General features: G+C 46.6%; 1 protein-coding gene across 2 annotated transcripts in view; it reads left to right on the top strand.

Annotated features, from left to right (window-relative positions):
* The window catches only part of LOXHD1 (lipoxygenase homology domains 1), a 260,830-nt gene that overhangs the window by 170,154 nt on the left and 77,633 nt on the right, over positions 1–13,043 (top strand). For both annotated transcript variants that reach the window (XM_038744101.1, XM_038744102.1), the window contains 2 exons: positions 7,382–7,544; positions 8,875–9,029. In XM_038744101.1, the coding sequence (XP_038600029.1) occupies positions 7,382–7,544; positions 8,875–9,029 (318 nt within the window). The remainder of the gene's footprint in view (positions 1–7,381; positions 7,545–8,874; positions 9,030–13,043) is intronic.

Raw genomic sequence — 13,043 nt, forward strand, 5'->3', positions numbered from 1 at the left:
AGGCTTCACTGACTCTGTCCTCTCCTGGTTCTCCTCTTATCTCTCTGACGGTTCATTCTCACTCTCCTTCGCGGGCTCCTCCTCTGCCTCCCACCCTCAACTGTGGGGGTCCTTCTAGGTTCAGTTCTCGGTCCCCTTCTATTCTCCATCTACACCCATTCTCTTGGAGAACTCATTCACTCCCGTGGCTTCAACTACTATCTCTATGCAGATGATACCCAAATCTCCACCTACTCCCCTGATCTGTCTCCCTCTCTCCAGACTCACATCTGTTCTGCCTTCAAGACATCTCTACTTGGGTAGCCTCTCATCACCTCAAATTTAACATGTCCAGAAGAGAGTGCCTTATTTTCTCACTCAAACCCTATCCTTTTCCTGACAGCACCTCCATCCTTCCCATCTCACAAACCCATGACCTTGGCATTAGCCTTGGCTCCTCTCTTTCATTCAACCTACCTATTCAATCCTTCACCAAATCCTGTCAGTCCCACATCGCTAAAAACTGCTCTTTCTTCTACATCCAAACTACTACCATGTTAATACAGTCACTCATCCTACCCCACCTAGATTATTGCATCAGTCTCCTTGCTGACCCCCCAACCTCCTACCTCTCCCCACTCCAGTCCGTACTTCACTCTGCTGATCGAATCATCTTTCTACAGAAATGTTCAGGACACGACCCCCCTCCTCAAAAATTTCCAGTGGTTGCCTATTCACCTCCGTATCAACCCAAAACTCCTCACCATTGGTTTTAAAAAACTCCATCACCTAGCCCCTTCCTACCTCACCTCACTTCTCTCCTTCTACAACCCAGTCCACATACTTCACTCCTCTGGTGCTAACCTTTTCACTGTGCCTCAATCTCACTTGTCTCACCGCCGACCCCTGGCCCACATCCTGCCTCTGGCCTGGAATGCCCTTCTGCATTAAACTGACTTGCTCCCTTTGCTCTTCCCCGCCTCCAAACCCCACAGCACTTATGTGTATATCTGTAATTGTATTTATCTGTATTGATGTCTGTTTATATTGATGTCTGCCTCCCCTCCTCTAGACTGTGCATTAGTTATGTGCAGGGAATGTCAGTGTTTATTGTTGTATTTTCCCAACCACTTAGTACAGTGCTCTGCACACAGTAAGTGCTTATAAATACAATTGAATGAATGAATGTATGTTGCTCTATAGCAATCAATCAATCAATGGTATTTATTGAGTGCTTACTGTGTGCAGATCACTGTACTAAGTGTCGGGGGGAGGAGAGGTAAAAATCCAACAGAGTTTGGGTGACATATTTCCTGCCCACAGCGAGCTTTAGTCTGGAGGGGAGAGTCAGACATTAATATGAATAGATAACTCTATGCAGACCTGATCCTAATTTCAAGAAGTTTCTTATACTCCAGTCAGCCACAATTCCATGCAGGTAATTCTGGGGAGGAGCACACCATCAAACAGCGATTTGGGAAGGAAAGAGTTAGTAAAAAAAAAAAACTAAACTAAAAACAAACCTAAGATTTCTGATGTAGTGTTTTCAATGGGTAGTAATCCCCCAGCTGTAGATGAGGTGGTGATAATGTAGAAACAGGCACAGAGTGGACCGGCATTCTGCCCATGGTCACATGGTGAATGGTGGTGGTAGGATTAGAATCCAGCTCTTCTGTTTTTAAGTGATCCATCCACCCCACAACACCACCTCTCAGCTGGGTTTTCATCTGTTCTACCCACTACCTGGAAGGCCTTCCTCTCAAACTGGGAAATGGACAGCTCAGGAAAAGGAGCAGCGTGGCTTAGCGGATAGAGCATGGGCCTGGGAGTCAGAAGGAGCTGGGTTCTAATCCTGCTTCCACAGTTTGTCTGCTGTGTGACCTTGGGCAAGTCACTTCAATTCTTTGGGCCTCAGTCACCCCATTTGTAAAATGGGGATTAAGTCTGTGAGCCCTATGTGGACAGGGGCTGTGTCCAATCTGATTATCTTGTATCTACCCCAGCGCTTAGAACAGTGTTTAACACATAGCAAGTTCTTAACAAATACAACTCATTATTATTATTACTATTATTATTATTATTCTCTGGGCCTTAGTTATCTGTAAAATGGGGATTAAGACTATGAGCACCACGTGGAACAGGAACTGTGTCCAGTCTGTTGATCTTCTATCTACCCCAGTGCTTAATACAGTGCCTGGCACATAGTAAATGCAGATTTATTACTCTATTTATTTTACTTGTACATATTTACTATTTATTTGGTTAATGATGTGCATCTAGATTTAATTCTTTTTGTTCTGACGACTTGACACCTGTCCAAATGTTTTGTTTGTTGTCTGTCTCCCCCTTATAAATAAATAAATAAATAATAATGGCATTTGTTAAGCGCTTACTATGTGCAGAGCACTGTTCTAAGTGCTGGGGGGAGATACAAGATGATCAAGTTGTCCCACGTGGGGCTCACAGTCTTCATCCCCATTTTACAGACGAGGTAACTGAGGCTCAGAGAAGTTAAGTGACTTGCCCAAGGTCACACAGCAGACATGTGGACTGTGAGCCTACTGTTGGGTAGGGACCATCTCTATATGTTGCCAATTTGTACTTCCCAGGCGCTTAGTACAGTGCTCTACACACAGTAAGCACTCAATAAATATGATTGAATGAATGAATGAAATACCATTTAAAAAAAAGAAAAAAAAGTAGCAGCTGCCAGAGCAAGTGGCCAGGCAGTATTTAAAACAGACATTAGTGAGGGAAAGAAGCAGCAACCGTGGAAAATCACAGGGCATGGGAGCAGGGAGAGAGGGAGGGCCGAGGGAGGAGCACAGAAACCACAATTTTGCTGAGCTTTCTGCTTCCTGCCGGGGAGGAGAAAATAGCTGAGATGTGCTTGATGCAGCTGTAGCCATCCGCAAGATATTCAGCCACCAGGACGGCTGAGAGCTGTGTTCTCCGATTCGACTGTGAAGACCGGATCTATGTGTGTCTATAGGTGGCGGAGGAGAAATGAGGTCAGTACCACTTCAGAGCCCATTGGAAGCACTTGTCAGGGAAGTGCATCTAGCATCACAATGAAGTTATGTGTGATACGGGAGTTACCCCAGGCAATTATAACCCATTCACAGCCGCCTGAGAAAGAAGAGAGCCTGGCATCTCAAAAGACTGTCAGAGCACTAATAGCTCAGGGCCACAATCCAGCCCTAATGAAACCAATCACATTTATTATCCGCCAAATGACTTTCCAGCCATTACCAGGAAATGGTGCAGGAGGGACACCTAGAAGGAGGCAGTTGTAGCTGAGCACTGTAACAGTGCTCCCTGCTTCCACCTCCCCTAGGCCTGCCTGACTGTTTACCTCTCCGCTCCCACCCATGACAGTCCCACCACCCTGCAATGCTTCAACACCCCTGGGCAGATCGGGACGGTGAAGGAAATCGTATTTATTCAACGTGTACTGGCTTACTCTGTGCAGAGCACTCTATTAAGCGTTTGGAAGAGTACAGTGGAACAGAGTTGGTAGACACTTTCCCCATCCACAACAGGCTTACTGTCTAGAGGGGAAGGCAGACATTAATATAAGTAAATAAATTAGCACCAGAGTCCCATAAATGCTGCAGGACAGAGGGAGAAGTGAATAAAGGGTACAAATCTAAGAGGGTGATGCAGAATGGAATGGGAGAAGAGGAACTGAGGGCTTAGTCAGGGAAGGCGTCTTGGAGGAAATGTGCTTTTAATAAGGCTTTGAAGGTGAGGAAAGGGATTGCTGGTGGGATAGGAAGAGGGAGGATATTTCCAGGACAGAAGCAGGTTGTGAGTGAGAGGCCAGTAGTGAGATAGAGTAGACTGAGGTACAGTGAGTAGGTTGGCATTACAGGAGTGAAGTGTGTGGTGGGCTGGATTGTAGTAGGAAATCAAGGAGGTGGATGGCAGGTTCTTGAGGAGTGGGGAAACTCTGTAGAAAAATAATCCGGGCAGCAGAGTGAAGTATGGACTGGAGAAAGGAGAGACAGGAGTCAGGGTAGTCAGAAAGAAGGCTGGTGCAGTAATCAAGCAGGATAGGATAAATGTTTGGATTGATGTGGTAGATGTTTGGATGGAGTGGAAAGGAAGGATTTTAACCATGCTGTGAAGGATGAACTGACAGGATTTGGAGACAGATTGAATATATGGGTTGAATGAGAGAGATGAGTAGAGGATAATGCCAAGGTTATGGGTTTGTGAGAAAGGGAGGACGTTGGTGCCGTCTACAGTGATGGGAAAGTCAGGAGAAGGACAGGGTTTGGGTGGGAAGATAAGGAATTCTGTTTAAGTTTAAGTGTTAAGTTTGAGGTATCAGTGGAACATCCAAGTAGAGGTGTTCTGAAGGCAGGAGGAAATGTGAGACTGCAGAGAAGGCAAGAGATCGGGCCTGGAGATGTAGATTTGGGAATCATCCACATAGAGGTGAGTGTTGAATGGAGGAGGTGCAAATGGAGAATAAAAGGGGACCCAGAACTAAATCTTGAGGGTTTCCTACAGTTAGGAGGTGGGAGGCAGAGGAGGAGTCTGTGAAAGAGACTGAGAAGGAGCAGCCAGAGAAATAGGAGAATGAGGAGAGGACAGTGCCAATGAAGGCGAAGTCGAATAACGTTTCTAGGAGAAAGGAGTGATCGACAGTGTCGAAGGCAGCTGAGCAGTCGAAGGAGATTAGGATGGAGTAGAAGCTGTTGGCTTTGGCAAGAGATTTAAGAGGTCAGTTTCTGTGAAGTTAAGGGGGTGGAAGCCAGATTGGAGAGGTTCAAGGAGAGAATTAGAGGAGAGGAAGTGAAACCCCTAAAATGCCACCCAAAACCTGTTTGCTCTCAGTCCAGAAACAATACTGGAATGTTTGGTGGCACAGGAGCAGGAGGGAGCTTTATCCCAAGAGCAGATTTAAACCCAAGATGTTGAGGACATGAGATCCCATATAGACTTCCTGTGACACCCAGAGGATCAGAGATGCATTTTTCAGCCAGCACCCTTCATATGATGGGGCCTAAACCCACCAATCAATCAACAGAATTTATTAATAATTGTAGTATTTGCTAAGCGCTTACTATATACCAAGCACTGAACTAAGCTTCGGGGTAGACATAAGATCTTCAGGTCCCACATGGGGCTCACAGTCTAAGTTAGAAGGAGAGCAGGTATTGAATCCCTATTTTGCAGATGAGGGAACTGACACAAAGGGAAGTGAAGTGACCTGCCCAAGGTCATACAACAGACAAATGGTGGAATTGGAATTAGAACCCATGTCCTATGGGTCCCAGGCACATGCTCTTTTCACGAGGCCACACAGCTTCTCAAGCACTTTCTGTGTGCCAAGCATTGTGCTAAGCACTTGGGAAAGTCCAGTTAAATGGAGTTGGTCCAGGCCAGAGCCCTGCCCTCAAAGAGCTTGCAGTCTAGTGAGGGAGACAGATATTAGAATGCGAGTTGCTCACCAACAGGATGTACTACCCAGAGACAAGGAAATGGAGGGCTGAGTGAATAGATCACCTCTAAAGAGTTCCAGCATAAATCATCTATAAATAAATAGTAATAATAACAACAATAATGACATTTATTAAGTGCTTACTATGTGCAAAACACTGTTTTAAGCACTGGTGAGGTTACAGGGTGATCAGGTTGTCCCAAGGAGGGCTCACAGTCTTAATCTTAGAGAAGCAGCATGGCTCAATGGAAAGAGCATGGGCTGTGGAGTTAGTGGTCATGGATTCAAATCCCGGCTCTGCCAATGTCAGCTGTATGACTTTGGGAATGTCACTTAACTTCTCTGTGCCTCAGTTACCTCATCTGTAAAATGGGGATTAAGAATGTGAGCCCTCCATGGGACAACTTGATCACTTTGTAACCTCCCCAGCGCTTAGAACAGTGGTTTGCACATAGTAAGCACTTAATAAATGCCATTATTATTATTATTATTGTTAATCCCCATTTTACAGATGAGGTAACTGAGGCACAGAGAAGTGAAGTGACTTGCCCAAAGTCACACAGCTGACAACTGGTGGAGCCGGGATTTGAACCCATGACCGCTGACTCCAAAGCCCGGGCTCTTTTCCACTGAGCCACGCTGCTTCTCACATGTCTTTGGTTTGATTTGGTGGGCAGTTGGGAAAGCTAAGAAGGAGCATGGCCTAATGGATAGAGCCCAGACCTGGGAGTCAAAAGGACCTGGATTCTAATCCCAGCTCTGCCACTTATCTGCTGTGTGACCTTGGGCAAGCCATTTCAATTCTCTGTGCCTCAGTGACCCCATCCATAAAATGGGGATTAAGACTGTGAGCCCTACATGCAACATGAGCAGTGTCCTTTCCTGATGAACTTGTATCTAGAGAAGCAGCGTGGCTCAGTGGAAAAGAGCCCGGGCTTTGGAGTCAGAGGTCATGGGTTCAAATCCCGGCTCCACCAATTGTCAGCTGTGTGACTTTGGGCAAGTCACCTCATTTCTCTGTGCCTCAGTTACTTCATCTGTAAAATGGGGATGAAGACTGTGAGCCCCCCATGGGACAATGCGATCACTTTGTAACCTCCCCAGTGCTTAGAACAGTGCTTTGCACATAGTAAGTGCTTAATAAATGCCATTATTATTATTATTATTATTATTATTATTATTATTATTATCTAGTCCAGCGCTTGGTAGAGTGGCTGGCATGTAGTAAGTGCTTAACAAATATCATAAAAAAGTAGTGCTCTCTTTATGGTTTCTCTCAAAGGAATGAACTCCTTGTGTTCTTTTACATTGTAAAGAGCAACGCAGCTGAGTGGAAGGACCACAGTCCTAGAAGTCAGGAGGACCTGAGTGATTAAACAGTTGTGTGTCCCATCTCTCCTTTAAACCACTGGAAATAATCCTGGCTCTGCCACCTGTCTGCTGTGTGATCTTGGGGAAGTCACTTAACTTATCTGTGCCTCAATTACCCTATCTGTAAAATGGAGACTGTGAGCCCCACGTGGGACATGGACAGTGTCCAACCTGATTAACTTGTATCTACCCAAGTGTTTAGTCCAGTGCCTGGAACATAGTGAGCACTTAAATACCATTTTAAAAAAAGGACTAGACTTCTAATCTTGGCTCTGCCAGTTGCCATCTGTGTGACCTTGGGCAAGTCAGTTCTCTGTATCTCAGGTTCCCTATCTGTAAAAAGGAGATTCAATACCTACACTCCCTCCTTCTTAAACTGTGAGTCCCATGTGGGGCAGGGTCTGTGTCTGACCTGGTTATCTTGTATCTACGCCAGTGCTTAGTACAGTCCTTTACCCATGGAAGGTGCTTAACAAATACCACCATTACTTGAATAGAGAGAGGCCCCAGAGCTGAAGAATAGTTGGTTGCTGCATTCCCCCTGTTGATGATTGCATTTTTCCTTCCACATGCATCTAGGGCTCGGAAACTCTGACATTCCCATGTGATCGATGGCTGGCATCCTCTGAAGATGATGGAAAGTGTATCCGAGAACTGGTACCCTATGATATCTTCACAGAAAAACTGGCCAAAGATGGGACATTAAGACAAATCTACAAAGAAGTGGAGGAACCGCTTGATAGTAAGGGCCATGACAAATTCTACTTTGTCTCTCAAGCCTTAGAAAAAAGGCATTTCGATAATACAGTGAATTCCCCCATCATCCAGGACCTTTTCCTGAACTTTTAACTGATGAGGGGAAATTCTAGCCAGTCCATTTTGTTCTTTAGTCCATGGAATGGTGGCTTTTACTGCTTCCTACTCTTCTGCATGCACACTCTCCTTTCTGCCTATCACCATGGAAGCCCACAACTATGGACTGAAGCAATCCATATTTTCGCCCTTGGGCTTGTAGAGGAGGCTAAAGAATTCCACTTTGTTCTACTCTATTCTTCTCTTTCTTTATGGTATTTGTTAAGTGCTTACTATGTTGCAAGCACTGTTCTAAGCACCGGGTTAGATACAAGCTAATCAGGTTGGACACAATCCATGTTCCATATGAGGCTCAGTCTTAATTACCATTTTACAGACAAGGCAACTGAGGCACAGAGGAGCAAAGTGACTTGCCAAAGGTCACACAGCAGACAACTGGTGGAGCAGAGATTAGAACCCAAGTCCTTCTGATTCCCAGGCCTGTGCTCTATCCATTAGGCCACACCACTTCTCGTTTTCTCCCTGTATTCATTCATTCAATCATATTTCAATCAATCGTATTTATTAAGCACTTAATAGAGTACAATATAGCAATAAACAGTGACATTCCCTGTCCACAATGAGCTCACAGTCTAAAGAGGGGGAGACAGACATCAGTACAAATAAATAAATTTACATATATATATACATAAATGCCGTGGGGGTAGGAGACAGGGGAAGAGCAAAGAGAGCAAGTCAGGGTGAGGCAAAAGGGAGTGGAGATGAGGAAAAGTGGGGCTTAATCTGGGAAGGCCTCTTGGAGGACACGTGCCTTCAGGAAGGCTTTGAAGTGGGGGAGAGTAATTGTCTGTCAGATTCATAGAGGGAGGGCATTCCAGGCCAGAGGCAGGATGTGGGCCAGGGCTCAAGACAGGCCAGGCGAGACAGGCAAGATGAAGGCACAGTGAGAACATTAGCACTAGGGGAGCAAAATGTGCAAGCTGGGATGAAGACTGAGAGAAGGGAGGTGAGGTAGGAGGGGGCAAGGTGATGGAGTGCTATAAAGCCTCTAGTGAGGAATTTTTGTTTGATTTTTGTAGTTTAAATGAAATACCCAGATTACACCTGGGTCCAGATCCATCACAGGGGTAACCGACCTGCCCCTCAGTTGCAAAAGTCTTGACTTCTCTTGGCTTTACTGTGAGGGGTTGGTGTGTCGCTAACAGGAGAGCCTGGTTTTATCCTGTTGAGATGGCTTTTTCTCTTGTTTGTCTGTGCAGTCGTCCTGTACTCCGTGGCAATTTATACTGGAGATATCCCTGGGGCTGGAACCGACGCCAACATCTTCATCACCATCTATGGGGATTTGGGAGACACCGGAGAGAGGTTCCTCGGCAAGTCAGAAAACAGCATGAACAAGTTTGAAAGAGGAAAGGTACTGCCAACTGGCTGGCAGTTTCAATCAATCAATCTATGGTATTTACTGAGTGCTTACTGTGCACAGAGCACTGTACTAAGCTCTTGGGAGAGTACAGTACAACAGAATTAGCAGAACCGTTCCCTGCCCACAGTGAGTTTGCAGTCCAGAGGGGATAACAGATGCTGATGTCCTGGCAGTCGATCAATGGTATTTATTAAGCACTTATTGTGTGTAGAGCACTGTTCTAAATTCTTGGGAGAGTATAGTGCAACAGAGTTGGTAGACATGTTTCTTGACCACAGTGAGCTTACAGTCTAGACGGGGAGGCAGATATTGATATACTGGCAATCAACTGGTGGTATTTATTGAGAGCTTACTATGTGCAGAGCGCTGTACCAAGCTCTTGAGAGAGTACAATACAACTGAATTAGCAGAAATGTTCCCTGCCCATAATGAGCTTACAGTCTTCCCTGGTGAAGAGTTCTGGATGGAAGCCATTCTCTGATGGAGCTAAGGAGCTGGGACTGCTCTTTCCTTGGACGGGCTGCTTTTCAGTGCTGTAGCAGATAATAATAATAATATTGGTACTTGTTAAGTGCTTACTATAGGCCACACACTTTAGTAAGCACTGGGGTAGATACACAGTCCCTGTTTCTCACAGGGCTCATAGTCCAAGGTGGGGGGAAGACAGCTCTTAAACCCCCATTTTACAGATGAAGAAGTTGAAGCTCAGAGAAATTGAGTAACTTTTCCAAGGTCACATAGCAGGCTAGTGGCAGAGTCAAGATTAAAATCCAGGTTCCTGACTCCCAACTCATGCTCTTTCCACAGGCCAAACTGTTGAAAATGATAGAACAATGATAATATTGGTATTTGTTAAATATTCAATCATATTTATTGAGCACTTTCTGTGTGCAGAGCACTGTACTAAGCACTTGGGAGAGTACAATATAACAGTAAACAGGCACATTCCCTGCTCACAATGAGCTTGCATTCTAGAGCACTTGTCATATGCAAGCCACTAACTATGCACAGTGGTAGACAAATTATAAGCAGTTAGGACACAGTCCTTGTACCACATGGGGCTCAAAATCTAACAGGGAAGAAGAATAGATCTTTTATCCTCATTCTGCCACTGAGGAAACTGAGGCACAGAACAGTTAAGTGATTTGCCCAAAGTCCCACAACAGGCAAGTGGCAGAGTTGGAATTAGAACTCAGATCTCCTGTGCTCCGAGTCCTCATGCTCATTCCATCAAGCTGGGCTGCTCTGACACCTTCAGTATTTTCTAAAGCAAAGACCATAATGCATGTGCACACATCCCTGTACATATTCACAAGGGTTTGTGGCTCAGATTTACCACACCACTTGCTTTCCTTGGAAATGTATCTAAGAAAAAGCATGCTGCAAATCTAAGTAAAATGAATCCAGATTTATGCAGAGGAAGAGAGATTAATTAGTGAGCAAATGATTCCTAATGCATAAACTAAAGCAGATTTATAAGAGTTGGCAAGGAAATGTAAGTTTTTAAAAGGAGAGTTTAGTAGTCAATCAATCAATCAATCAATCAATCGTATTTATTGAGCGCTTACTATGTGCAGAGCACTGTACTAAGCGCTTGGGAAGTACAAATTGGCATCACATAGAGACAGTCCCTACCCAACAGTGGGCTCACAGTCTAAAAGGGGGAGACAGAGAACAGAACCAAACATACCAACAAAATAAAATAAGTAGGATAGAAATGTACAAGTAAAATAAATAAATAAATAAATAAATAGAGTAATAAATATGTACAACCATATATACATATATACAGGTGCTGTGGGGAAGGGAAGGAGGTAAGACGGGGGGATGGAGAGGGGGACGAGGGGGAGAGGAAAGAAGGGGCTCAGTCTGGGAAGGCCTCCTGGAGGAGGTGAGCTCTCAGCAGGGCCTTGAAGGGAGGAAGAGCGCTAGCTTGGCGGATGGGCAGAGGGAGGGCATTCCAGGCCCGGGGGATGACGTGGGTCGGGGGTCGATGGCGGGACAGGCGAGAGCGAGGTACAGTGAGGAGATTAGTGGTGGAGGAGCGGAGGGTGCGGGCTGGGCAGTAGAAGGAAAGAAGGGAGGTGAGGTAGGAGGGGGCGAGGTGATGGACAGCCTTGAAGCCCAGGGTGAGGAGTTTCTGCCTGATGCGCAGATTGATCGGTAGCCATTGGAGGTTTTTGAGGAGGGGAGTAATATGTCCAGAGCGTTTCTGGACAAAGATAATCCGGGCAGCAGCATGAAGTATGGATTGAAGTGGAGAGAGACACGAGGATGGGAGATCAGAGAGAAGGCTAGTGCAGTAGTCCAGACGGGATAGGATGAGAGCTTGAATGAGCAGGGTAGCGGTTTGGATGGAGAGGAAAGGGCGGATCTTGGCAATGTTGCGGAGCTGAGACCGGCAGGTTTTGGTGACGGCTTGGATGTGAGGGGTGAATGAGAGAGCAGAGTCGAGGATGACACCAAGGTTGCGGGCTTGTGAGACAGGAAGGATGGTAGTGCCGTCAACAGAGATGGGAAAGTCAGGGAGAGGACAAGGTTTGGGAGGGAAGACAAGGAGCTCAGTCTTCGACATGTTGAGCTTTAGGTGGCGGGCGGACATCCAGATGGAGATGTCCTGAAGGCAGGAGGAGATGCGAGCCTGGAGGGAGGGGGAGCGAGCAGGGGCAGAGATGTAGATCTGGGTGTCATCAGCGTAGAGATGATAGTTGAAGCCGTGGGAGCGAATGAGGTCACCAAGGGAGTGAGTGTATATTGAGAACAGAAGGGGACCAAGCACTGAACCTTGGGGAACCCCCACCGTAAGAGGATGGGAGGGGGAGGAGGAGCCTGCAAAAGAGACTGAGAAAGAACGACCGGAGAGATAAGAGGAGAACCAGGAGAGGATGGAGTCTGTGAAGCCAAGGTCAGATAACGTGTGGAGGAGAAGGGGGTGGTCCACAGTGTCAAAGGCAGCTGAGAGGTCGAGGAGGATTAGGACAGAGTATGAGCCGTTGGATTTGGCAAGCAGGAGGTCATTGGTGACCTTTGAGAGCGCAGTTTCCGTGGAATGAAGGGGACGGAAGCCAGACTGGAGGGGGTCGAGGAGAGAGTTGTTGTTGAGGAATTCTAGGCAGCGCGTGTAGACAACTCGTTCAAGGAGTTTGGAAAGGAATGGTAGGAGGGATATGGGACGATAACTAGAAGGTGAGGTGGGGTCAAGAGAGGGTTTTTTTAGGATGGGAGAGACATGGGCATGTTTGAAGGCAGAGGGGAAGGAACCAGTGGAGAGTGAGCGGTTGAAGATGGAAGTTAAGGAGGGGAGAAGGGATGGAGCGAGAGATTTCATAAAATGAGAGGGAATGGGGTCAGAAGCACAGGTGGCCGGAGTAGCACTTGAGAGGAGGGAGGAGAGTTGCTCTGAGGATACCGCTGGGAAGGATGGGAGAGTAGCAGAGAGTGTTGAGAGCCGGGGGGTTGGAGAAAGGGGGGAAGAGACTTTGGGGAGGTCGGACCTGATGGATTTAATTTTGTTAATGAAGTAGGAGGCCAGATCGTTGGGGGTGAGGGAAGGAGGAGGGGGAGGAACCGGGGGCCTGAGAAGGGAGTTGAATGTATGGAAGAGCTGGCGGGGGGTGATGGGCATGGGTGTCAATAAGGGAGGAGAAATAGTTTTGTCTGGCAGAAGAGAGGGCTGAGTTAAGGCAGGAAAGGATAAACTTGAAGTGAACGAGGTTGGCATGGTGTTTAGACTTTCGCCAGCAGCGTTCGGCAGCTCGAGCATAAGAGCGAAGGAGGCGGACAGTGGCAGTGATCCAGGGCTGTGGGTTAGTGGTGCGAGAGCGGCGAAGGGAAAGGGGAGCGAGCGAGTCTAGCTGAGTAGAAAGGGTAGAGTTGAGAGCAGTAATCTGATCATCAAGACTGGGTAGAGAGGAGAGGGCGGCGAGGTGGGGTGTGAGGCGCTCCGAAAGATGGGTGGGGTCCAGAGAGCGGAGATCTCTGTGAGGGAGTAATACAGATTTACGG

This window comes from Tachyglossus aculeatus, chromosome 3, assembly GCF_015852505.1.
Source record: "Tachyglossus aculeatus isolate mTacAcu1 chromosome 3, mTacAcu1.pri, whole genome shotgun sequence".
In the NCBI taxonomy this organism is placed as follows: domain Eukaryota; kingdom Metazoa; phylum Chordata; class Mammalia; order Monotremata; family Tachyglossidae; genus Tachyglossus; species Tachyglossus aculeatus.